Below are 25,431 nucleotides of genomic sequence, written 5' to 3'. Positions count from 1 at the left end.
AATACCCAAATAATAGTTATCATTTATTTTCTGTAAATCATTCAGGCTTTGTTTCAATTTATAATACATGGAGCCTGGCACATTTCTGGATATATAACTAGAACTGGATGAGTGTTTGTTAAAGCTAATGACTTTATGGAGAATTTTACACACTGCCAACTCTTGATAAATTTTTAATAATTGCCACTTACAAATTTTTATGATCCTATGATTCTTCTGGCAGATTTCAGTTAACCAGTCTGCCCATTGTTAGTATTTCAATATTCTTTAATTTTTTATTATGATTTTTAAACTGTGCATTATTTATTTGTTTATTTATTTATTTATATTTTTTATTAAGGTGTCACTGATATACACTCTTATGAAGGTATCACATGAAAAACTTTGTGGTTACTACATTCACCCATAATTATCAAGTCCCCCCATACCCCATTCAGGTCACTGTCCACCAACATATAAGATGCCACAGAGTCACTACTTGTCTTCTCTGTGCTATACTGTCTTCCCCGTGACCCCCACACACACCATGTATGCCAATCATAATACCGCTCAATCCCCTTCTCCCTCTCTCTGTGCCCACCCTCCTCCACCCCTCCCCTTTGGTAACCGCTAGTCCCTTCTTGGACTCTGTGAGTCTGCTGCTGTTTTGTTCCTTCAGTTTTGCTTCCTTGTTATACTCCACAAATGAGTGAAATCATTTGATACTTGTCTTTCTCTGCCTGGCTTATTTCACTGAGCATAATACCCTCTAGCTCCTTCCATGTTGTTGCAAATGGTAGGACTTGTTTTCTTCTCATGGCTGAATAATATTTCATTGTGTATGTGTACCACCTCTTCTTAATCCATTCATCTACTGATGGACACTTAGGTTGCTTCCATAACTTGGCTATTGTAAATAGTGCAGCAATAAAAAGGGTTGCTTATATCTTTTTGAATCTGAGATCTTGTTTCCTTTGGGTATTTATTTTTAACACCTTAAAAGTTCCCAAAAGTTTAGAATTGGGAAAGACTTTGATATTCTTGAAAACATTCTACTCATTTTGCAAATGAGGAAACAAATCTAATTAGGTTATATGATTCGTCCTCAGTTATACTGGTATTAGGAGCAGAACCAGAAGTAGACATCTGTTCTCTTTGTCCCTATCCCAGTTACTCATTCTGCCACACAGTTAAGTCATACTATTAGTAAACACTATTTGAAGCACAGTGTATGTGATGTTCAACAGCATCGGTAGGTACAATTTTGCTCTCCAGTATATTAAAATCAAAACAAAATTCAGAATGATAGTGTATTAATTTCCTGTAGCTGACATAATAAATTACCACAAACTTTGTGGCTTAAAACAACAGAAATTTATTATCTTATAGTTCTGAAGGCCGGAAGTCTGAAACCAAAGTATCTGAAGGGCTTTATACCCTCCAGTCTCTGCCTCTGTCTTTTGACTTTGTCTTCACACTTCCTTCTCCTCTGTATGTCTCTCGTAGGAGTAAACATGATTGCCTATAGCGCTCATCCACATAATCCAGGACAGGTTCTTGCTCTCAGAATGCTTAACTTAATCACATCTGCAAAGACTCTTTTTCCAAATAACGTAATATTCACAGATTCTAGAGATTAGGACATGGACAAGGATTTTAGGAAGGGGCCGCCATTTAACGCACTACAAAAAAAATTTTCTTTTAAGTCACTTGAATAGTCTATTCAGGTCCTATAACAAGAGTATTATTTATTTTTAAATTTTCTAACCAGAATTTTGTTTATAAAGTGTCAGCTAATTTTAGGAACTATTAAAATTCTATGAAGTTCGATTATTTTTTCAACCTACAAGCATGACATTTAGCTAATTACTATCTTTCTTAAATGGCACCTTGGAGATTTTAGACTGCACCATGTGGTATTTGACATGTATTTATTATGAATTAAAAGTCTTCTTACATGGAAGAAATTCACATAACCAACAGGCACATGAAAAGATGCTTCACATCACTAATAATCAGGGAAATGCAAATAAAAACCACAATGAGATATCACCTCACACCAGTTAGGATGGCCAGTATCAAAAAGACTAAGAAGAACAAATGCTGGTGAGGATGCGGAGAAAGGGGATCCTTCCTACACTGCTGGTGGGAATGTAAACTAGTTCAACCATTGTGGAAAGCAATATGGAGGTTCCTCAAAAAAACTAAAAATAGAAATACCATTTGACCCAGGAATTTCACTCTAGGAATGTAATTTCTCAGATTCAAAAAGATATGTACAACCCTGTTTATTGCAGCACTATTTACAGTAGCCAAGATATGGAAGCAACCTAAGTGTCCATCAGTAGATGAATGGATAAAGAAGAGGTGGTACATATACACAATGGAATACTATTCAGCCATAAGAAAGAAACAAATCCTACCATTTGCAACAACATGGATGGAGCTGAAAAATATTATGCTCAGTGAAATAAGCCAGGCAGAGAGAGACAAGTACCAAATTATTTCACTCATTTGTGGAGTATAACAAGGAAGCAAAACTGAGGGAACAAAACAGCAGCAGACTCACAGACTCCAAGGAGGGACTAGCAGTTACCAAAGGGCAGGGGTGGGAAGGGAGGGAGAAGGGGATTCAGGGGATTATGATTGGCACATATGGTGTTGTGAAGATCATGGAGAAGACAGTGTCGCACAGAGAAGTCGAGTAGTGATTCTGTGTCATCTTACTACACTGATGGACAGTGACTGCAATGGGATATGGGGGGGGGGGACTTGATAATATGGCTGAATGTAGTAACTACATTGTTTTTCATGTGAAACCTTCATAAGAATGTATATCAATGATACCTTAATAAAAAATGTTTTTAAGTCTTCTTACATGATTTTTAATAGCATTTTTAAAGAACATCATGGGTTAAAGAAACAGAGTTGGACATGTTTAAGACACAATTTAAAAATCTAGCTTTAACATTCACAATGGTCAGTTGGAAGCCCAGGAAGAAGGACAAAGCACTTCTCATTGGTCAAAGGAAGAACTTTCTTATCCTGGGATTGGTAGCTCCAAGCAGGGGCTAACTTTTGATAACTATAGATCATGAATTTTACAGTAGGCAGAGGTCTTCAGAATTAGAGCCCGTCCTCCATACCTCCTAAGTGTGTGCTGCCCCTTGATTCCCAAGGAAGATTTCAGGATCCTGTGCCCTAGAGCCTTGGGGACAGAGACAGGATCAAGATCAGTCCTCCCTCCTTTCTTTCTCTTATATGCAACATGACAGTTGATGCTCCATATTGTGCATGACAAGAGATAATGGATCTGCAAGAGCTTTGTGGACTATTGGCTTCGGTGTTACGGATTTTATCACCACCACTATTACCACCAGTGTAGTTTGCTCAGCAAATGATCATGTACGCTCTGGAAAAAAATGAGTCAAATTCACCACCTTCTCAAAGTTTATTGGCAGGTGGTCATTATGCCATCTCTCCTACGCTGCCCATCACCTGATAACCTTGGCTGTCTCTCCTCTATTGAGTCATGTTCTGCAGCTTCTCCAGCAAGGATGGACCTTGAATTTGTGGCCCAGTTTGTTCTTGATATCGATCACCTCCTTACCCAGTGAGTCAACCCCAGGTTCTGGATCTTTGTATTTATTTGTTTATTCATGCCCTTGAGTCATTTGTGTATATGCATGTCCTTGAGCTCCCTAGAGCATAAATTCCCTTGAAGGCAAAGGAACCCACTCCATTTTTATCACAGGATTTTTCATGGAATAAGTGCTTAATAAAAGTGCTTAATTTGAAAAAAAAAATCTAGCTTTAAAACCTCTACGTTTATCACAGCCTTATTTATAATAGCCAAGATATGGAAGCAACCTAAGTGTCCATCAGTATTATGTGAATAGATAAAGAAGAGGTGGTGCATATACACAATGGAATATTATCCAGCCATGAAAAGAAAACAAATCTTATCATTTGCTACAAAATTGATGGAGCTAGAGGGTATTATGCTCAGTGAAATAAGCTAAGCAGAGAAAGACAAGTATCAAATGATTTCACTCATTTGTGTAGCATAACAGTGAAGCAAAACTGAAGGAACAAAACAGCAGCAGACTCAGACTCCAAGCGACTAGCAGTTACCAAAAGGAAGGGGCTGGGGAGGGAGGCAGAATTGGATTAAGGCACATTATAATTAGCACTCACAATATAGATAGGTCACAGAGAAGACAATGACTCTATAGCATCTCACTACACTGATGGACAGTGACTGCAATGGGCTCGGCAGGGGACTTGATAATACGGGTGAATGTTGAAACTACAATATTGCTCATGTGAAACCTTCATAAGATTGTATATCAATGATACCTTAAAAAGTAAGGTAAAAACATAAAAACAAAAAAATCTAGCTTTAAAATGAGCCATGTTAATTTCATTTAAGCCACCTAAATGTTTTTTTCTATATAGCAGTTAAATTTTGCTTTGCTGTATTTGAGATTCATTAAATAAGATATTGACTACTTGAATAATATGCCTATTTCATGTTTTGCTTTTGTTCTATTTATTGTTTTTTCACTCAGCAAACTTTAACCCTTCCTGACTTTAATAAATGTTGATATATAATCTGTATATTTCCATGGTATGTGCCTGATGCATGATTATTTTGTTTCTCCTTCTGTAGATACCATTACTCATAGATGTGAAGAAATTCTAAAATCAATTTTACTAAATGTAAAGATACTCTCAATACCTTTTAGCCACTAAATTGTATTGCTGTAAAGGAAAGAAGAAACATAACCTAGGATATCATAATTCTGTGCTTCATAGGTTTAATTGAGATTTATTATACAATTTTAAGTTCTCAATAAATATTAGCTATTATTATTTATTATCATCATCCAGTTAGTTGATTTTTGTGTTCTCTTTCAGCCCCATAAAGGTAAAGGTTTAGGAGCAGTCTCTGACCAGATCTGGTAAAACTATTTCATGCAGATGGATAACCTTCACTGTTACAAAGTTCTGTAAAGAAGGAGGTCCCTTTCCTCAACTTACTATTTAATTATTAGTAATTCTTATTATTGCGATTTCCCTTGTATTTTTTGTTAAGTTTTAAAAAATAGATCCATGCATTTTTAAATGGGTTTTTCCAACTTAAAGGAGTGTATTTTCATTTTAAAAATGAAAAGCCTATATATTTGTGAAAAATATGAAATGAGTTAATGTATCTTAAAACAGCAAAACTTAACTGATACCCACATATTTATTATTAGAATTCAAATGTTTTAATTCACTGGGACCCCAACTGCAAATTCCTGTTAGTTATTCTTAGATACTCCAAATGTAATGATGCTTGTCATTTCTAAAATTCTTTTTCTTTAAAATCACAGAGATGGAAAAATGACCAAAAGAATACATCTCCCTGCCTCCAGGTGAGAGTGTACCTACTTAGGCTGGCCACATTTAAACCTGTAAGGGAAGTCATGTACTTGAAAATGACAATGAAATGTTAGCTTTGAAATAATTTTTGAAAGCAGTTTACAGGAAAATCAAGGTATGGTTAATAGCCTATCACTTATGAGAATGGAATGTTCTGTATGTTGGTGCCACAAAACATGTCTATTCTTATTCATTTGTCATTTTTGCCGTTCGTTAAACTATGTATTTGATCTAGAAATAAGTCAGCAGATGTTTAAATGAGTAATAGGTGTTTTGAAATCTAATCATTTGTATATAGTAAACATAGTGAGGGTTATCTAGCTCAAACTAATCACATTTGTAAAACATAAATTGGGTTATTTAATTCAAGTGCTGATCTTTAAATTTTGAACATTAAAACTACAAACTAAATACCAAAAACAATTTGCTAAAGTTTTCTGTGTTGCAAGCTGCTATATACTTCCCAGTTGGTATCCAATAATGCCGCTTTCCATTATAAAAACTACCCCTTTCCCATAGACATCAACCATCCCCTTAAATATTAAACATTCCACTTACAAGAAATTTGAAGCTCTGTACTATGCTGGTAGACAGTGACTGCAGTGGGTTGGGGGGGTTTGATAATATGGGTGAATGTTGAAATCATAATGTTGCTCATGTGAAACCTTCATAAGATTGTATATCAATGATACCTTAATTAAAAAAAAAAGAAATTTGAAGCTCTGATTGCCTTTCTGCAGGCTTATGTACCAGTTTTCATCCCACAAATTTTAGGCAATACTGTAATTGCAAAGTATAAGCTATACCAAGGTAAAGGTAAAGTTTATGACACCTTAAACCATACATGTATCTTTGATGATAGAAAGCACTAGAGCAGTACTGAATTAAATGGCTCAAACTTTTCATGAGCTTTCAAAAAAGAGAATAGCAATAGAAATTGGTGTTCATTTGGACAGAACTATTTGAAAGGTATCTAACTTTTTTCTTTTTATAAACTTTATTTCTAAAACTTAATTTTACAAGTATTTAATGAGTTTTAATTACAGATACCATCTGAAAACATTATAAATTGTACCAGGTCATGGATTTGATCTGCATGGCTGTCACAAATGTTGCACACTTCCCATAATTCAAATCAGAGCTTGACAATTCAGAGGCAGGCCAAATCTAGCCCACCATATGTTTTTGCACAACCTGCAAGCTAAGAATGGTTTTTATATTTTTTAATTATTAGAAAAAAATCAAAAGAAGAATAATGTATCATGACACATGACAATTTTATGAAAGTCAAATGTTAGGGTCCATAAATAAACTTCTTTTTTGGAACACAGCCACACTCATTTGCTTATGTATTGTCTGTGCGTGCTTTCCTGCTACAACTGCACAGTTGAGTTATTTTGCAACAGAGACTATGACCTGCAAAGCCTAAAATTTGTAGTCTCTGGCCCTTTACAGAAAAATTTGCTGACCCCTTATTTAAAGCAGTTATGCCAGCTTTTCAACAGTTTAAATTAAGTAGCATGGTCTGTATATATAGCTATCCATCTCCTTCTCTACAAACATTCATAAGTCTGAGTAGGAGGTTACCATTTGTAGATTTCTTCCTGGATATCAGCAATTATCTTTCCCTCTGCATCTCTTTAGCTGTGTAAGTGGATAAAAATTATTTGACTTTGGAAGACAAAATCTGTTTCTTGGTAAGGATGTTACATTTCCACTAACTGGAAGAAAAATGCTTCTGAAATTCCTGTATTTTAAATAATTAGAACGTCTCATGGTTCATAGGAAAACATGAAACAGATGAGACATCTTGGCTAGACTGATAAATGGAACTGCTTGGCCAGGAAAGCATGCATCTTATCATTTTTCCAATGACAGGCTTTTTTTCTTTTAGAAAAAAAGGCTTTAGCAATCTTGAGTATTATATTCAACAAACATAATGTTTATTAATCTAGCACAGCTTTTTTTTTTATTCAGACTCACATTTATTTATTTATTTATTTATTTATTTTTATTTTGGTATCATTAATCTACAATTACATGAGGAACATTATGTTTACTAGACTCCCCCCATCACCAAGTCCCACCCCACAAACCCCATTACAGTTAATGTCCATCAGCGCAGAAAGATGCAGCACAGCTTTTTTTTTAATCAAAACCTGTTTTCAGCTTTAATTCAGGTCCGTTGCTTCATTTATAAATACTTTTTTTTAATTAAAGTATCATTGATACACAATCTTATGAAGGTTTCATATGAGCAACATTGTGGTTTCAACATTCACCCATATATCAAGTCCCCCCACCCCACTGCAATCACATCACCCTCACCGCTTTTTGTACTTTTTTCACTGGTTGAATGCCTAGGTGGTACTATAGCTGGTTTGTTTGTTTGTTTATCTTTACCCACGAGTATGCACACAAAATTTTTTTCTTTTGTTCTTCTGGTGTGTTTGTAATCTTCAAAATGTGAGTTCAGTATATTTCATATTTTTAGTATAGTTGTAAGGCTGCATCCCAGAAATAATGACTATGTCTATGTTAAATGTCCATCACTGTAGTAAGAAGCTGTCATTACTTGTCTTCTCCATATACTAGTACAGTTTTAAGCATTTTACTAAATTAACTCATTAAATCCTCATAATATGATAAAATTGTTACTATTATTCCCATTTATGGATATGGAAACTGAGGCACACAGGTAATAAGGGGCAAGTGTGGCATTTGAACACATACAGTCTGGCTTCAGAATCCTTGTTTAATTTAGTTATATGTAAATATTTAAAATTTCATTATGTAAAAGAATACTTCAGTCTTACCACATGAACTTTCAAGATCACTTGAGATACTTTTGAAACATCTAACAGTTTTATAAAGCACATCACCCTCACTGCTTTTTGTATTTTTTTCACTGGTTGAATGCCTACGTGGTACTATAGCTGGCTTGTTTGTTTTTTTATGTTTACCCACGAGTATACATACAAAATTTTTTTCTTTTGTTCTTCTGGTGTGTTTGTAATCTTCAAAATATGAGTTCAGAATATTTCATTTTTAAATAATCCTTAAAACCTATTTTCAGTATTGAAAGGAAAGGAGCGACACACAGCAGCAATTCACCGGAGAATTCCGCTTTATTAGGGAAAGGTACTGGGTTATATAGGAAGGGGCATGAATTGATTGAGGTGTCACTTCTACCGGGCTGGTGGCTGTTGGCTAGGTGCTGGGATTGGGAGGGGGGGCGAGAGGTGATTGGGCTTCAGGTGGCGCCGGTGGGAACCAAGGACCCCCGAAGAGAAGCCGGAAGTTTGCCATCTTACTGGTGGGGGCCCTCATTCCCCCCTTTCTCCTCTATGGGGTTGTGGACGTTGCTTTCTCTCTGGCTGCTTCCTGCTGAACAGGGGCGGAGAAGGGAGTGAGGGCTTGAGGATTGGGAGGAAAGGGTTAATAGGACTCCCCACAGTAAGGATGAGTAGATGTGGACTTCTTCAGGTTTGGAAATCAGTGAAGGTTCCCTGTAACCATAGGTCGAGGACCTGTTGATTCCAATGGTGCCAAGAGGATATGGGTGTCAGGAGCCAGGCGTCTGCAGCCATTGTTTCCAGGAACAGTTTCCAGTGGAGAGAAGGGTCCATCTCAGCGTGTGGTGAGGAGGTCACATGAGGGTGAGGGATCTTCTGTGGCCAGAAGCTGGTAGTTCCTGAGTAAAAGCTGGTTGAAAGCTTGATTAGAGGTTTTTCTGACTTGGGATTTGATGAACTTTATTATACAGGGTAAGAAGAGACAGACGAGAAGAATGACTATTATGGGGCCTGCAATGGGCCAGAGCTATGTGAGGAGGGGGTTTGTTAGTATTGAAGAGAATGGGTTGGAATTGGAAGCAGAGTGGAGGCTGGAGGCAAGGTCAGTGAGTTTGGTGATGTCAGTTTCTACAATGCCGGATTCGTTGATGTAATAGCAGCACTCTTCCCGGAGGAAGACGCAGGTGCCGCCCTTCTCGGCTGTAATCAGATCTAGGGCCCACCGGTTTTGAAGGATGACCTTAGCTAGCGAAGTGACCTGTCTTTGGAGAGAGGCTAGGGAATCGGCAGTGGATGTCACGGCTCCCTCAAGTGTGGCGTTGAGATCTCTAACTGCCCATAGAGAGTGACCCAAGGCTTCTCCCGAAAACCGTGCCCGAATGGCTGAGGTGATCCAAGAAATATCGACCATGATGGGAAGGAAAGCAGCTCTTTTTGTGCGCGAGGGCAAGGGAGGTTGGAGCTCAAGAAATTCTGCCATGCTGTAAAGTGTAAGCTGTGGGATTAGGGTGACTAGAATGCAGGGTGTATCGGAGCTGAGAGGCAGTGAGTTGAAAAGACTGCCATTACACCAAAAGAAGTGTCCCAGTTGCGTAAAAGTCTTAGAGCCGGAGGTAGGGGTGTAGATAGAGAGGCAGTGAAGTGCGCTGGAGGGGGGTGGAGTTGGGCCTACACAGTGGTGGATGGTGAGATTATCTGCGTATTCTGGTTCCCATAGGGGTATGTCTGCCAGGGGGCAGAGGGGTTGTCTTTCTGCATGGAAGGAGTAGTTGGAAATATTAAGAGGCACGGCGGCCAGCAGTGGACGCTGTAGTGATGCACACAAGAAACAATTGGCGGTGTTAAGGGTGTGGTTGAGAAACATGGTGGTGTCTTGAATGAGCTGTAATGAAGAGTAGGAGAAATGGGAAGAGGGGCGGGGATAAGAAGATGAAGAGGCGCCGTCAAGAGTTTGGATAATGACTTTTTCGGAATGTCTGATATCTGATGCAACTTGAGAGATCTGGGAATGAGAGGGAACATACTTTTGAGAGATATGAAGGGTACCATGAGGGGGTCGAGGACCCCCCGTAGTAAACTGAGGCTGTGACTACGGCGGCCCATCGAGAGTCTCAGGGATCTGGGATTGATAAGGAGAATGAGCCGTTGGGATATTTCATGAAACGGTTGGAGGAGTAATACTGTGGGTACTGGAATTTACCCATGTAGTGAATGGCACAAGACCAGTAGGGACATCTGTAGGTGTCTGGCTATCACCTGCAATAGGCTTGTTTTTGGTCATAGAGGAAGCAGAGGTAGGGAGAACAAGGGTAGCTGCTAGTGAACACTTCGGTGGAGGGAGGAAAGTGGAGGTATAAAGGCTCAGAGCAGCTTTTCAGAGGGCAGCTTTTCAGAGGGTGTGGCAATGAGGGCAGTAACTTTTGTTTGATGCTGTGTGTAAGTCTGTCTGACTTTGAATCACCATACAAAGGAGGCTGGGGTGGTGGGGAAGACAATAGGAATGAGGGAAAAAAGCGAGAGAGCAGTAAAGGAGGAAAAAGTCATGATTCGGGTATGGATGGCAAAGGGGGTGAACGGAATTTTGGAGGAAAGAGGACAGTAAGGTCAGGAGTCTGGAGGGAGGGAGAGTCTGTAAACTTTTGTAGGTTAAGAGATCTTTTAGGTGATGTGGGGACAGAATGGTAAGGGGCGCCCTGAATGTCAGTTTATGAGCTTCTTTCTGCAAGAGCTGTCTAGCGGCTAATGCTCGTAGGCAGGGGGCCCATCCCCGAACTGTGGGGTCTAATTGCTTGGAGAGATAAGCTACTGGGGCAAAGGATGGGCCATAATATTGGCTTAGGACTCTTAGAGCTTGACTGGACCTCTCATGAATGTGTAATGAGAAGGACTTCAACAAATCAGGGAGATGGAGAGCTGGGGCTTCTACAAGTGCTTGACGGAACTTAATGAAGGAGTGTCGGGGTGAGGAGGATAATGGTTCTTTAGGGGGGCCCTTGCTGAGGTCGTATAGGGGTCTTCCCAACAGGGAGAAGTTAGGGATCCACGCTCTAAAATACCCAGCCAGACCTAGAAAGGAAAGGATTTCTGTCTTGGTTTTGGGAACGGGCAGGTCAGAGAGGAGCCGTTTTCTGTCTAAGGTAATGGACTTTCTTTGTTGAGATAGAAGGAATCTGAGGTAAGTGACAGGAGGGGAAGAGATTTGAGCTTTGATGGGGGATACCCGGTAACCTCTGGAAGCTAGAAGGTTAAGTAGGGAGGCAGTGTCAAGTTGAGACTGTTCCCATGAGGGACTGCAGAGTAGAAGATCATCCACGTATTGTAATAAGGTGGACTTGGAGTGATCATGATGAAACTGTTTGAGATCCTGAGCTAGGACCTGTCTAAAAATATGGGGACTATTTCGGAAGCTTTGTGGCAAAACTGTCCAAGTGAGTTGTTCAGAATGTCTTGTGTATGGGTCTGTCCAAGTGAAGATGAAAAAATCTTGGGAGCAGGGGTCTAGAGGGATAGAAAAATGGGTCCTTGAGATCTAGGACTGAGAAGTGGGATGCCGAGGCAGGGATCTGCGATAAAAGGCTGTATGGATTTGGAACTAAGGGATGGATAGGGACAACGGCTATGTTGATGAGGCGAAGGTCTTGGACGAGTCGGAAAGAAACGTTGGTTTTTTAACAGCTAATATGGGGGTATTAAACAGGGAGTGAGTGGGTCTGAGGTAATTTTTGTTTAAGAGATCTTGAATGATGGGTTGGAGGCCTATGAGGGCTGAAGTGGTTAGGGGTTATTGGGCCTGACAGATATACTGAGAGGGGTCACGTAATTTGATAGAGACAGGGGGACATAGGGCCACGGAGGGGCTTGTAATGTCCCAAACTTTGGGATTTACAGGGTGTATGAGGGCGGAACCGGAGCTTTCATTGGGTAGAGGGGAGTCGTTGGCTATGAGGGCCATCAGAAAGGGAATACTGGGGGCTGTGGGAGTGGATATAGTTACGGAAACATGGAGGAGAGAAAGGATGTCTGATCCTAGTAAAGGGATGGGACACTGGGGCATAACCAGGAAGGAGTGGGAGAAAGGTATGGGATTGTCTAGGATTGTGCATAAAAGGGAGGGGGGGTTTAATGGGAAAATCTGTTTACCTCCTACCCCAACTATAGGAGTAATGGCTGGCGTGGTAGGGCCCCGGTATTCTCGCAAGACTGAGAAGGTGGCTCCTGTATCTAGGAGGAAGGAGATGGGGCGACCGTCTACTGTTAAAGTAACCCTGGGTTCCTGTTTGGTAATGGAAATGGTCCGGCGAGAAGTCCCCGGGCCCCATCAATCTTCTTCTGCCAGCCCCACTATGGCGGGCTTAGGATGGGGGTTGTTCATCCAGCCTCCCCTTCGGGTGGTTGGGCAATCTGACCCCCAGTGGCCCTTTTTGTGGCATCTGGGCCATGGGGTGGTAGGAGATCTGGGGGAGGGGCACACCCTTGACCAATGTCCCTCTTTTCCACACTTGAAACAAGCTCCTGGGGGGGGGCTTGTTTGTAGAGGGGCGCCCAGGTTGTGGTTTTATCAGCTGGGCCAACATCTGGAAATTGGCCTGATCAGCCTTTTGTTTACGGTGTTCTTTCTCCTCCTCCCGGTTATGGAAGACTTTAAAGGCCACTGTTAGGATCTCAGTCTGTGGGGTAGCGGGGCCCTGTTCTAACTTTTTGAGTTTAGCTTTAATGTCGGGGTAGCTTTGAGCTAGGAAGTATGTCATAAGGACATGTCTTCCTTCAGGTGTTTCTGGGTCCAGGCTGGTATACTGTAATAGGGGTTGAGTGAGTCTGTCTAAGAACTCGGAGGGGGTTTCATCTCTCTTTTGAATTATGTCTTGGAGCTTTTGAAAATTGACTACTTTACGAGCTGCCTTTTTCAGACCTGCTATTAAGCAGGAGGCAAAACTATCTTGAGAGCAGAGACCCATGGCAGTGTTATAATCTCAGTGTGGGTCTTGTTCCGGGACAGCAATGGAGCCAGGGGGATAGGTGGGGTCAGTCCTCTGGGTTTCGGTAGCGTGCATTTGGGCAAAGTCCCAAACTCGTCTACGCTCTTCAGGGAGGAGAGTATTGGCCAGGAGCATGAAAATGTCATGATGTGTGAGGCTGTAAGACTGGAGGGTCCATTGAAACTCCCTGATGTATGTCGTGGGATCAGTGGAAAAGGAACCTAGGCATTTCTCTAGTTGGGCTAAATCTCCTAAGGAGAAAGGTACGTGAACGCGCACGATGCCTTCGGATCCTGCTACCTCCCAGAGGGGGGCGATAATTTTGGGAGGCCCTCAGGACCGAGTCTGAGGGGGACTGAAGGTTTCTGGCTCAGTCTGTGGGGGAGTGATGTGGTCTAGCCGTGCTTAGTCGAGCAGGTTCTGAAGTGCAGAAGGGGGGCAAAGAAAATAAAGAAAGAATCGGACCCACATGTCGCCAGCTAGCAGCCCAGCTGCTTGCCTCTGCCGCTCTAGTTGGGCTTGAACTCATGACTCTGAGGTTAAGAGTCCCATGCTCTACTAACTGAGCTACAGCAGGGATCCAGTTAATTGCTTATGGAATGCATAAACAGAATGTTCTTTGTTCTCCATTCCTGCCACATCGGCAAGTGGGGGAAGGGCATATCTAGAAGCAGGGGCGGTGTTTCTACACATCTTCAAGGTCTCCCTATTTTCAGAGTGAGGAGTCTTGGCAAGATATGTTTTTGTGGACAGATAACTTCTAAGGACTGCACCGGTTGTTCTCTAGCTTGTGCTTTCCCATGCTGCATTAAGACATGGGGGTAGGTGCTTTCCCATTCTCCCTACAAACATGTGAGAAGACAAAGGCGGTCCCTAACAGGGGAGAAACAGGTGATGAGGGCAAAGACGGAGGAGGCCCCTGGGACCTAGTTAAAGGGGGGGCTGAAAGGCTCAGGCTTAATCTGCGGGGGACGAAGGCGGAGGAGGTGAGATGGTGGAGGAGATGGTGGGGGAGGAAGGGAGAAGGGCTGTTGTAGGAGAAGAAGGGGAAAGGAGTGAATGGGAGGCTTCTGCGAGGGCAGCGGCTTGCAGGCTAGGAGAACTTGGGAGTGGGCAGGGGGAGGAGGAGGCGGAAAGCTTTGATATAGGGAATCTCCTTCCATTTTTTCAGGTGCTGGCAGTAGTTAAAAAGATCGCGAGTGATGTTAGGATCAAGAGTTCCCCCTGTGGGCCATTGGTTGTTATTGTCTAGGGGGTATGTCGACCAATCTTGGGAGCAATATTTATGGAGAAGTTTTGGTTTTATATCAGGCGTCAGGGAGAGAGTAGCCAGATGCTTAAGCAGGCATTCAAGAGGTGAACTTTCAGGGAGGGATGAGGAGGCTCCCATGGCTAAAGGACAGAGAAGGAGACAAACAGGGAAAGATGAATGGAGATCCTCGGACTGGAAACAGACTGCAAGGAGACAAAGGGCGTCCCTGATGATCCTTGGTGCTCTGCGGAAACTCGTATACGAGTTGGAATTTTTTAGGAAGTGTGGGTCGTCACCCAGACTTCCCTAAGAAGGCAGTTTGCCGGAGTCACGAGGTACCTAGCGCTAGGAGTTTTCGGCAGACAGAACAGATTTCGGCGGACAGAGCAGGAGGCGGAGGAGGGGGGAAAAGGGAGCGTTCTCATCCGCAAAGGAGTCACCTCGTTTATGGCTGTTGGAGGGGGGGACCTGAGAGTCTGCCGCAGCCGTGAAGGCCTGAGGTGGGGATTTATGGCTGTCGGAGGAGGGGCCTGAGGGTCCGCCACAGCCGTGAAGGCCTGAGGCGGGGAGAGTTCCCTCCTCATCCCCAAGTGTCAGGGCCTTGCCGGACGATCACGGTCAATGGCACTGCGATAGCTCGGAGAAGAGTGGCCCACCCCGGGGAAATTTTGCTTAAAAAGTTTCAGCACTGATGGAAGGGACGGTGAATGCGTTTATGACTGTTGGAGGAGGGGCCTGAGGGTCCGCCGCAGCCATAAAGGCTTTAGGAGGGGATTTATGGCTGTTGGAGGAGGGGCCTGAGGGTCCGCCGCAGCGGTGAAGGCCTGAGGCGGGGAGAGTTCCCTCCTCATCCCCGAGCGTCAGGGCCTTGCCAGACGATCACGGTCAATGGCGCAGCAATAGCTCGGGTAAGAGTGGCCCACTCCAGGGGGAAAACTTACCTAAAGGCCAGAGAGGATTGGTGAGTGTGATGAGCCAGCGCCGGAAAAAGAGGACGAGGGCAAGCTGCTGCTGGTGTCAGGGGGAAGACGGGGCCCAGTTGGGGTGTCCCGTCTCCTGGGTTTCGGCACCAATGAAAGGAAAGGAGTGACACACAGCAGCAATTCACCGGAGAATTCCGCTTTATTAGGGAAAGGTGCTGGGTTATATAGGAAAGGGCATGAATTGATTGAGGTGTCACTTCTACGGGGCTGGTGGCTGTTGGCTAGGTGCTGGGATTGGGAGGGGGGCGAGAGGTGTTTGGGCTTCAGGTGGCACCGGCGGGAACCGAGGACCCCGAAGAGAAGCCGGAAGTTTGCCGTCTTACTGGTGGGGGCCCTTCAAGTATAGTTCTAAGACTGCATCCCAGAAATAAGAACTATGTCTATGTTAAATGTCTTCACTTTCATGTTTGTTTATTCCTTCAAATTCAAACTCAGAATTTACATTGATTATGGTCTCTGCAAGTCATTTGGGTCTTCCCTAAACAGTATTTTGCATTTGAAAATAGTTATTGAGAGAATACTCAGTGGGATTTTATAAAAACATAAAAACAATTGACACCCTTTCTGTTTTAAAGATAATTTTGAAGAAAAGGCTTCATCTTGTATTCACTCCCATACTGTAGGTATTGGTAAAACACAAAGCCAAGTTTGTCCAATGCAAAGGGAAGTAACTTTTCTCCCTAGAGTTCCATCGAGGGCAACTGTAACTCCCACTGATGTCCTTAAACCTCTGACCAGGTTTTCCTGTGCCCGTGGAGAGCCTTTGTGCGTTTTACTCTTTGTATGGAGAGCCCATACTTGTTTCTCCTTTGTTCACCTTTCAGTCATGCCTTTTGTCTCTGTCTTCCTCCTCCAGTTGTCTCTATCTACACTTACCCACCATGGTGTGTGGCTAGAGATTGTGTATTGAAAGCTCATGAAAAGTTTGAGCCATTTAATTCAGTACTGCTCTAGTGCTTTCTATCATCAAAGATACATGTATGGTTTAAGGAGCCATAAACTTTACCTTACCTTGGTATAGCTTATACTTCATAATTACAGTATTGTCTAAAATTTGTGGGATGAAAACTGGTACATAAGCCTGCAGAAAGGGAATCAGAGCTTCAAATTTCTTTTTTTTTAATATCTCATTTTGGTACATGCCTGGGTTTTTTTTTTTTAATAATTTTTCTCTCAGACAAGTAGTGACTCTGTGGCATCTTACTATACCGATGGAAAGTGACTGCAGCAATGGGTATAGTGGGGGACTCGAAAATATGGGTGAGTGTAGTAACCACATTGTTTTTCGTGTGAAACCTTCATAAAAATGTATATCAATAATACCTTAATTAAAAAATAGTTAAATTAAAAAAAAATTTTTCTCTCTTAGATACAGGATGTTACATTATAAAAGCCTAGAAATTTGAAGTGGTTTGGGTGCATATTCCAGCTTTGCTACTTACGTGGACATATTAATTTTTCTGAGTCTTAGTTTATCTCTAAAAAGAGAATAAGCCTAAATTCTGCTCAAGTTTTGGAGACGATTAAATGATAAAAAGTATATACATGGAAAGCAGATACAAACATAAGGCTCTAAAGTGTTCGGCTCTTTTCCTTTGTGTTGGTCTCTGTGCATGCTGACTAGGAGTCATGCTGATTCAGGTTTCCTGTCAGTAAATGCCTTTAGAGTTCATCTCTGACTTTTGATCATCAGCTTCTCAAAACCCACTCCTTTGGGTCCTGGTTTCAATAGCAATTGAGGGAAACGGAAGAAAAAAGTCAGGGCAATGTAGAAGCACCAACTTTCCACCAGCCCGGAGAGGAGGAACAACTCTTTCTAGGATGGGAGAGCATAGGGGAAGTGCAAGGAGAAAGTGAGGCCCAAGAAAATGTTTGAGAGGAAAAGCCATTTGTTCAAAATAATAATGTAGATGTTCAAGTGTTTAATTTTTTTTCACTCAACTTATATATGTATTGAGTTTCTTTGATTATATAGTAAGTACTGTATTAATAATCTCATTTTTATCCTGACATGTTTATAGCCATAAATAGATACCTAGATATGTATACATTTTCTGGAATTTTATAATTCCTGAATTCTCATCTCATAAACCACTAAAAAATAAAATATCATAACATGATATGTGTTAACTAACTGTGTTAACTGGCATAACATATTTTATATATACCTGTATGAATGTCCCGAGGTAGTAGTTTATGGAAAAACTGATGAGTGATTATTTAGTCCACTAAGTAAGAGAAATTCAGAGATGGGGAAGTAGACCTAACAAAGTGATTTAGTTCTTCTCATTATTATGTTTTTCTTCATTTCTGTTGTACAATCCCCCATGTTAGACTCCACTACATTCTTGTGGGCAGGCTATTTAGTTGTGCTTTATATTCCTAAAATTGTGTGTACATTCTGCAGCAACTTAAGCTCATTGCAGAACTTAGATGTCATGCTTTCAGGTCATACTAACTTTGCTCCCTCTCGCATTATGTTTTTAAATATTTTTAGAATGTTGTCATGTCTCTTTCTGCCACCTTAGTCATTAGCCAAACTACATTTTTAGAAACTTTAATCTTTCTTGTAGCTCAGTCATACCTATCCTATAATCATTTCAGTTTCTTTTTTCTTCACTCCTTGTAATTTGTTTTCTTCTTACACTGACACATAAGCCTGGAAATAATAATCTCAATTCATTGGTTTTGTTATATTTCAGAATAGACTGCCCCTCATCAAACTAGTCTATGATATTTTAGAGTTTTCTATCCTGGCTTGAGACTATTTAGTAATTTAAATTTTATAACGCCTAAGATGGTTAATAAGACTTCATTCATTCAGTAAAGATTCATAAAGAGCGTATACTACACTAGATCTTAGAAATCCAAAGATTCATTAGACAAGATTTTTGCACCTCAGTAACTTACATTTTAATTGTACAAGAGACTTGTGAGCATTTTACTTATATTAGCCTATTTAATCAATCCAGACCTCAACATTCCTAAGTCTATGAAATATAAAAATAAAGCATGTATAATCCTGATTCAGTAAGTATGTGGTAGAGCTGTGGCATCTAATGGCTCTGATGGTCATCCTGGTTGAGCTAGATAGAATCAAGCTTAAGAATCATCCTCACCCTGAGAAAAGAAAAAAGTCTTTATTACCACTCTCTGGAGTTGAAGACCCGGGACTCTGGTTTCTAGATCCCTCCCTATTCAGAGTTTATTGTAGAGTCCTCATGGAATTCTTTAGCCCCCTTTTCAGAACACAGAGTGGTATGTGATAATGTTTGCCTGTTAGTAGGAAGTTGGTCTTAGTAAATTACTTTTATATCCCTTTTTGCCTTACACAGTACTTTGTGTGTTAACTGTATTTCCTTTCTTTGAATTATATGTTATGGAAAACAGGAGAAAACTATGATTAACCTACATTCTGCTACTGTTCATACTTCACTATTTTCCAAAAGTATCCTGCAAACATACTTTTTTATTGCAGCTGAGAAGTGAACTTGTTGAAATTCTACAACTTTTTTTAAGACTGTTTTTATTTAGAGCAGTTTCTGGTTCACAGCAAAATTGAGAAGAAAGCACAGAGATCTTACAACTTTTTTAGATTCAGCTTTAGAAAATTTTTTTTATTCTTTAAGGTTGCCCAATACTCTGAAGTATATATTGAAAGCAGTATGAAATAGTTTTGAGTGCTGTGAAGCACTGATATAAATACTCTTGGTTCAGAGGATGATTCCAGCTGAATTTTAAGTGTTTGTTGTTACGTTACCACAAAAGGGAAAACAGCTACCCGTTCAAACACTGTTTTAAAATATTTTACTCTAATTTTATCTCATGCATGCTTTGATTTATTTTAAGGCAACATTCCTTTCATTATATTTGTTCCACTTAGGTACTTTATCTTCACATACCTGCAGTAGCTATTTTTTGCCTTTATAAGATGGCCAAATATTACTACATATCGTTTATTTTATTAATGACATTACATACTTTATTTGATCATGATATGATAGATATACTGAATTATTCTAAATGCATGCTTGAAATTCTTATAAATCCATGGTACAGTTGTTAAACATACTCAGCGTTTTTAACTCAGCAAAAAAAGATCTCTAACATTCATTTAAGAATTAGTTTGTAAGCCAAAAATGACAGATGTAGTATTACAGCTGAGAAGTGAACTAGTTGAAGAAATCATCTAAATGGCAGAAGCATTTGGCGAAATACCCCAGTGCCTTTTAAATTCCTTTCTCTTGTCCTATAGTAATCATTGTATCAACACTAATGATTGTTACAAAGTTTTCTCTATCTGCTTCCTTTTCAGTTTAGAAAATTTCACGATTAAAAGAAAAAGACCAGAATTACTAGAACTAGGTTTCTCTATAATTTTATATGTATATTTTTAAACTTCAGTATTGCTTTCATAGTTTTCATCAAAAATAGTTTTTATTCAGCATCTAGGTATATACTTGAAAATTTTTCTAGTACTGAGATGACAAAAAAGTGTACTAGAAAAACAGAACAATAGCAATAATGCACAAAAGTAAAATTTCTAAAATAATTTTTCTATTTTAATGTCAGTGAAAAGAAAATAACTTCACATGTATTCTCTAATATAAATTGTTCTAAACATGTTCTCTACCTTCAAAATTTTCACATGTGCAACATGCTTCTATTGATAAATTTCTCTCATTATATACAGTGATTCTCCTGTAGAAAACAAAACACTTCCCACTAGGAGGGCACATCAATATACCAGGTTGGTTTATAATCTGAATAACAGGGAGTTCTGATCTACCCTCCTTTCCAACTGATATATTTGAAAATAAATTTATATAATCGAAGAATGTAACCATCATGTTTAAATATTAAAGATACAGTGATATAAAGTTATTTTTAAATGTGTAGATTTTCATAATTCTATCTTTCAAAATTCAATTATAGGTTATTATATAAATGTAAGTATATTATGTGTGTTAATTTGATATATTCTTAAATATAAAAAGCTATGTAGAAAGTGTTTTGTGAGTATTTTTGCCTTTTTAATGTAATGGATTAGAAATTATAGATTGGGTATGGTAAAGCAGAAGTGCCTATTTCTGGATTCAGAGACCTTTCAAATGTGTTGAGGATATTAAAAAGCTAACCAACCAAAAACTTACTTTACAAGATATTGATGATATAGTGATAAGTACTCATCCCTTACTTGCCTAATATCACATTATTATGAGAAGTAAGCTCTATCACAGCCAAAATTATTTAAATAGAAAGTACTTAATTTTTCATTTTTTTAATTGCCCATATCAAAAATTTTTTTACTTGTCTTTAATAAAATTAGACTATGTAATGTAAAAACAACTAACTCTTCTCCAATCTCCTTTTCCCAGATAGCTTACATAAAGTGATGTAATTTCTTCAGGATGTACACTTTTTTTTCTATATAACTGTGATAGTCCTTAGATGATTTTAGATATTTCCATGTATCAAATCTAAATATGTATGTAATTAATAGGTCAAAGTTTTTATATTTTTTAAAGAAATACATGAGAATATATGGTGGTGTGGTACCTATGTAAGCAAGATTGATTCCCAGTTGACTACGTCTGTCAGCTTCTGCCCTTGTGAATTCCAATTTCCCATAGCGAAATCCACCCCAGACTCCCTATCTAGAGACTCGGGCCCACCTCTGTTTCAAAGCACTCCTTTTCCATGTAGAAAGCTTATCAGTAGCCTCTGTGTCATTTGCTTGTGGAATTTAGAATTAAATATACAAAGGATGTAGTGATTCAGCCATGACTACCTGCTCCCAAGTATTATCCTAAGCCCCACAGTATTTTCTCTCTATTCACCCAGAGTACCTTCAATATTTTCTGTCCAATTAACCCACCAAATACCTGACTACTAAAAATCCTTCCCTGAACCTTTGCCAGTAACTGAAAATTCTGTTATTTTGCTTATCTTTTTTTGCCGGTCTTTTTCATGCAGGTTTTACTTCCTATGCTCCTTACGCATTGCTGCACTGCCTTACTTCCAAACTCAACCAGCTCTTAAAATTTCCTAATGCAAGGACCACTTCCTGGTCCTGGTGAATGTAAGAACCTCACCACAGAGTATAGTACTTTGTGAATATTTTCCCTTAGAATATCTGCCTACCAAATGAGATTAGATAATGGTTCAGAAACAACAACTGACCTTCGAATTTTGTCCATAAAATGTTCATGGCTTCCCCAATATTAAAACTGAATATTTAAGCTGTTTCTTACTGGAACAAAAAACTGAGATTAAATGAAAGGTTAGTGATTATATGGGTCTTTCACCTTCTTACTCAATGGTCAGCTTGTTGACAGAGTTGGGAGTTGACCATGTACATTGCTTGGCTTTATACATCTGAGTGTGTGATGAGCAAAGCTTTCAACAGTGTCAGGGTAAGGACTGCTAATGTAAATATTGTGATGAAAGCCTGGTGGCTTTAATGTTTATTCAGTGCTTTTATTCAAATGAGTTCTCCCATTTCTGAGAATTGGATGCCATACTGATGTCTCTCCTGCAGTTATTTCTCAGATCATTGTAGAACATTCCTGCTGCTTGCAGGAATTAATTCACCACAGCCTGAGAGCATTTCCTTGGGGTCAGTGTCTTTGTAGCTCCCTAATAGGTGATTTCCACCTTTTAACATGTCTTCTCCTTATATATGCAGACCAAAAATCTGTTGTGTGTATTTCTTAAGAGCAAAGTTCATTCTAGTACTTTATATTACTATTACTGAGGTAGTATGTGTGATATATGGGTAAGTCTTATGGAAACTAAAAATTCAGTTACAAATGTAGCATTATTTAGTTATAGAGACTGGAATGAGAAATGGTTGTGAGAATAGTTGGAGATTCTTACAGTTTTAACTTCATAGGTAATTTGATCTCTTAAGCTTCCACGCTGAATTAGTAGAATGTCAGGCAAAATTGGTAACATGTAAATAATATTGACTTAGTTCAAATAAGGTGTTCACATTAATAGGATAAGATGAAAAGTATGAGTCAACAAAGTGAAATGTGACAGGTTATATTAGCAAAACAAGGAAGAGGGGTTACCTGAAACCATCAGGCTGCCCTCTTGTAATCATCCATTTCACTGCTGGGACTGCTTTTGCAGCTCAGATGTTTTTCCACATTTTCACAGTTCAATTTAACAAATTAATAATAATTACATAGGTGTGACAATTTGAGGCAGATTTTTCATTGGATAAATAATATGAGAATAAATAAGTCCTTTAAAACTATCATTTGGTTTATAAAAGTGTGAGTTATTAAACTTAGTATTCTCAAATTTCTAGGAGATAGCTATTGTTATTCAACATCTCAGTATAGGAGAAGAAAGCTAGTAGTGCTAAAAGTAACTTTCAAATACCAGGTAATGAATAAGAAGAACAGGTGAAGCTAAAAGCTAAGTCTTTAATTTCCTATTTGGAGTTAGCATTGACCTGAGAATTACCCACTGTGTCCTGAATCCATAAAAAGGCAAATTTTGCAATTTAATCTTTTGAAACAGATCATTTTAAGGATCAGTATCACATTCTAAATGACTTAATCGAGAATTTATTTCAGTAATATGTTCCAGTGTATCCCATAGTTTAGCATACAAAATCGATATTGATTTCACGCATTATATACATTTATATTTACAAAACAACTTAACCCTAGAGATTGCAGGGACATTTTCATGTCAGTAAAATGTTAAACTAATACATTTTCAAGTAAAAGAAATTTTTTTTTACCACTTGACACCCCTGGGGATGGCTGTAATAAAAAAGACAGGCAATGATAAGTGTTGATAAGGATGTGAAGAATTTGCAACCCTCATTAATTGCTGGTGGGAATGTAAAATAGTAAAACCGCATTTGAAGCAGTTTGGCAGTTCCTCAAAAAGTTAAAATTAGAGTGACCATATGATCTATCAGTTCTTTTCCTCTGTATATAACCAAGCAAAGCAAAAACATGTTTATATTAAAACTTATACACAGAAGTTCTTAATAGCCAAAAAGTAGAAACAATGTCCATCAGCTGACTAATAGATAAACAAATGTTTTGCCATACAATGGAATATTACTCAGCCACAAAAAGGAATGGAGTACTACTTGGATGCTCCATGAATGTTGCAACATGGATAAACCTTGAAAACATCAAAAGGTCACATATTATATGATTCCATTTATATGAAATGTCCAGAGTAAGTAAATCTGTAGAGTAAGAAAGTCAATTAGTGGTTACCAGGGTCTGGTGGGAGAGGGGAATAGGGAGTGACTGCTAAATCGACATGGGGCTTCTTTTTGAGCAGATAGAAACATGTTAGATAAAGGTGATACATAATATTGTAAATAAATTACAAACTATAAAAAGTGAATTATATGCTTCAAAAGGGTGAAGTATATTATGTCTCAATAAAAAATGTTATCAGTCTCTATATAAACTATTTTTAAAATAAAACTGAGTTTATATATACATATATAATAAAACTGTAATATGTAAATACTTTTTCTGTGTATATGTAAAAATATATAAAGTATATATATAAACTCACACTGAACATAGAGATTGCCCTATTGAAAGACTTGCTATATACTCTATTGAATTTTCAAGTTTATTTGCCTTTCGCAGACTTAACTTCTTTAAGGAGGTAAAAACATATTTTGTCTTCCATTGTGCACACATCACCTAGCATAGTGACTAGCTCAATAAATATTTGGATAAATGAATTTTAATAACACGTGTAGCATTATACTGGCTTCATAATAGCTCCCTGAAAGATATAATGTGTTTTGTGTTTTGCTTTATGTTACAACATAATCATCCTAAAATATTTTCAAATTTATAATATGTAGTGATTTATATGTGAAACAGAAAGATTTTATTGCGCATATACCTATGGAATGAAGAGAATGTTCCTTATCTGTGTTGCAATAGACTACTCATATTTATCTTTGTAATTTGTACATTATGTTTTCTTGGAATATCAAAATACTCAAACTAACTTAAAAATTTATTTTACAAGGTCTCAAGAATTTGCAGTTAAGTGTGCATATTTCTTGCCATTCTTCTCCATCTGACATTATGTAAACTTAGAATGAAATGACAAGGTTGAAAACAATTTTGCTGTAGATTTAAGAAGGCCTTTGAAATGTATAGAAATTAAGTCATTTTAAGCAATGTAACTGAAACTTTCTCTTACCATTTTTTATTTTAAATGTCTTACAAAATATTAATAGACAATAATTGTTTTGGGATGGAAAGAATGGAAATAAGGGAGCAGCAGAGGAAGTTTAATTGGTATGTTTTGTTCTCTGGGCTTAGCATATTTCCATATATACCAAATAAGCTTTGCTGAATAAATATGTTATTAACTGTATAATAACATGGGAATATTGGAAAAGTAGAAGTTTATGTTTATATAAATCATTGAGATTTTTTTAGAATCACATAACCATTCTTCTGCTTTCAGATACAGAGAACTACAACTAAGTGCCGAAAGCAAAGTAACAGAATATCTCCATCAAAGTAAATTAAAATCTTTTGAAAGTGAACGTGTTCAACTTATTCAAGAGGAAACTGCAAAAAATCTCACACAATGTCAGTTGGAATGTGAAAAATATCAGAAAAAACTGGAGGTACATGTGTAAGCTTTTCTTTGAAAATGAACATAAACTTAGCATGTAAACTCAATAAGTACAAGGCTATATCATACTGATCTAACAGTGTCCTGTGGCATATACACACACAAACAAAAAAAATACATATTTTCAGAAAAATGTATACCAAAAAGGGCTGGAATTGTTAGGGGGGGAAAAATGGAAAAAAGATCTCCTTCACAATAGCAAACAGTAAAATATAATTACTTGGAATATTTTTAATAAGAACAATATGAAGCCTATATCAAGAAAAGCATAGAACTTCACTAATACATGTAAAAAGAAACACCATCTTTCTGGAAGGTAATATTCAGTATTACATTTTTTTCAGCTTTTATCAAGTAATATTACT

At 38.6% G+C, this 25,431-nt stretch overlaps 1 protein-coding gene across 9 annotated transcripts in view; it reads left to right on the top strand.

The window, feature by feature from the left end:
• Nucleotides 1-25,431, top strand: part of PIBF1 (progesterone immunomodulatory binding factor 1) — a 221,404-nt gene that overhangs the window by 100,098 nt on the left and 95,875 nt on the right. For 7 of the 9 annotated variants that reach the window (XR_012121049.1, XM_037010313.2, XM_073212525.1 and 4 more), the window contains exons 11-12: nucleotides 5,358-5,399; nucleotides 24,893-25,058. Coding sequence is in view for 8 of the 9 variants with exons in the window: in XM_037010313.2 (XP_036866208.2) it covers nucleotides 5,358-5,399; nucleotides 24,893-25,058 (208 nt within the window). In the remaining variant the exon portion in view is untranslated. The remainder of the gene's footprint in view (nucleotides 1-5,357; nucleotides 5,400-24,892; nucleotides 25,059-25,431) is intronic. The other 2 variants (XM_037010311.2, XM_037010310.2) reach the window with 1 other exon arrangement.

This window comes from Manis javanica, chromosome 9, assembly GCF_040802235.1.
Source record: "Manis javanica isolate MJ-LG chromosome 9, MJ_LKY, whole genome shotgun sequence".
Lineage (NCBI taxonomy): Eukaryota > Metazoa > Chordata > Mammalia > Pholidota > Manidae > Manis > Manis javanica.
Note: the sequence above shows the minus strand (reverse complement) of the source record. Positions and strands in the feature narration are given on the sequence as shown.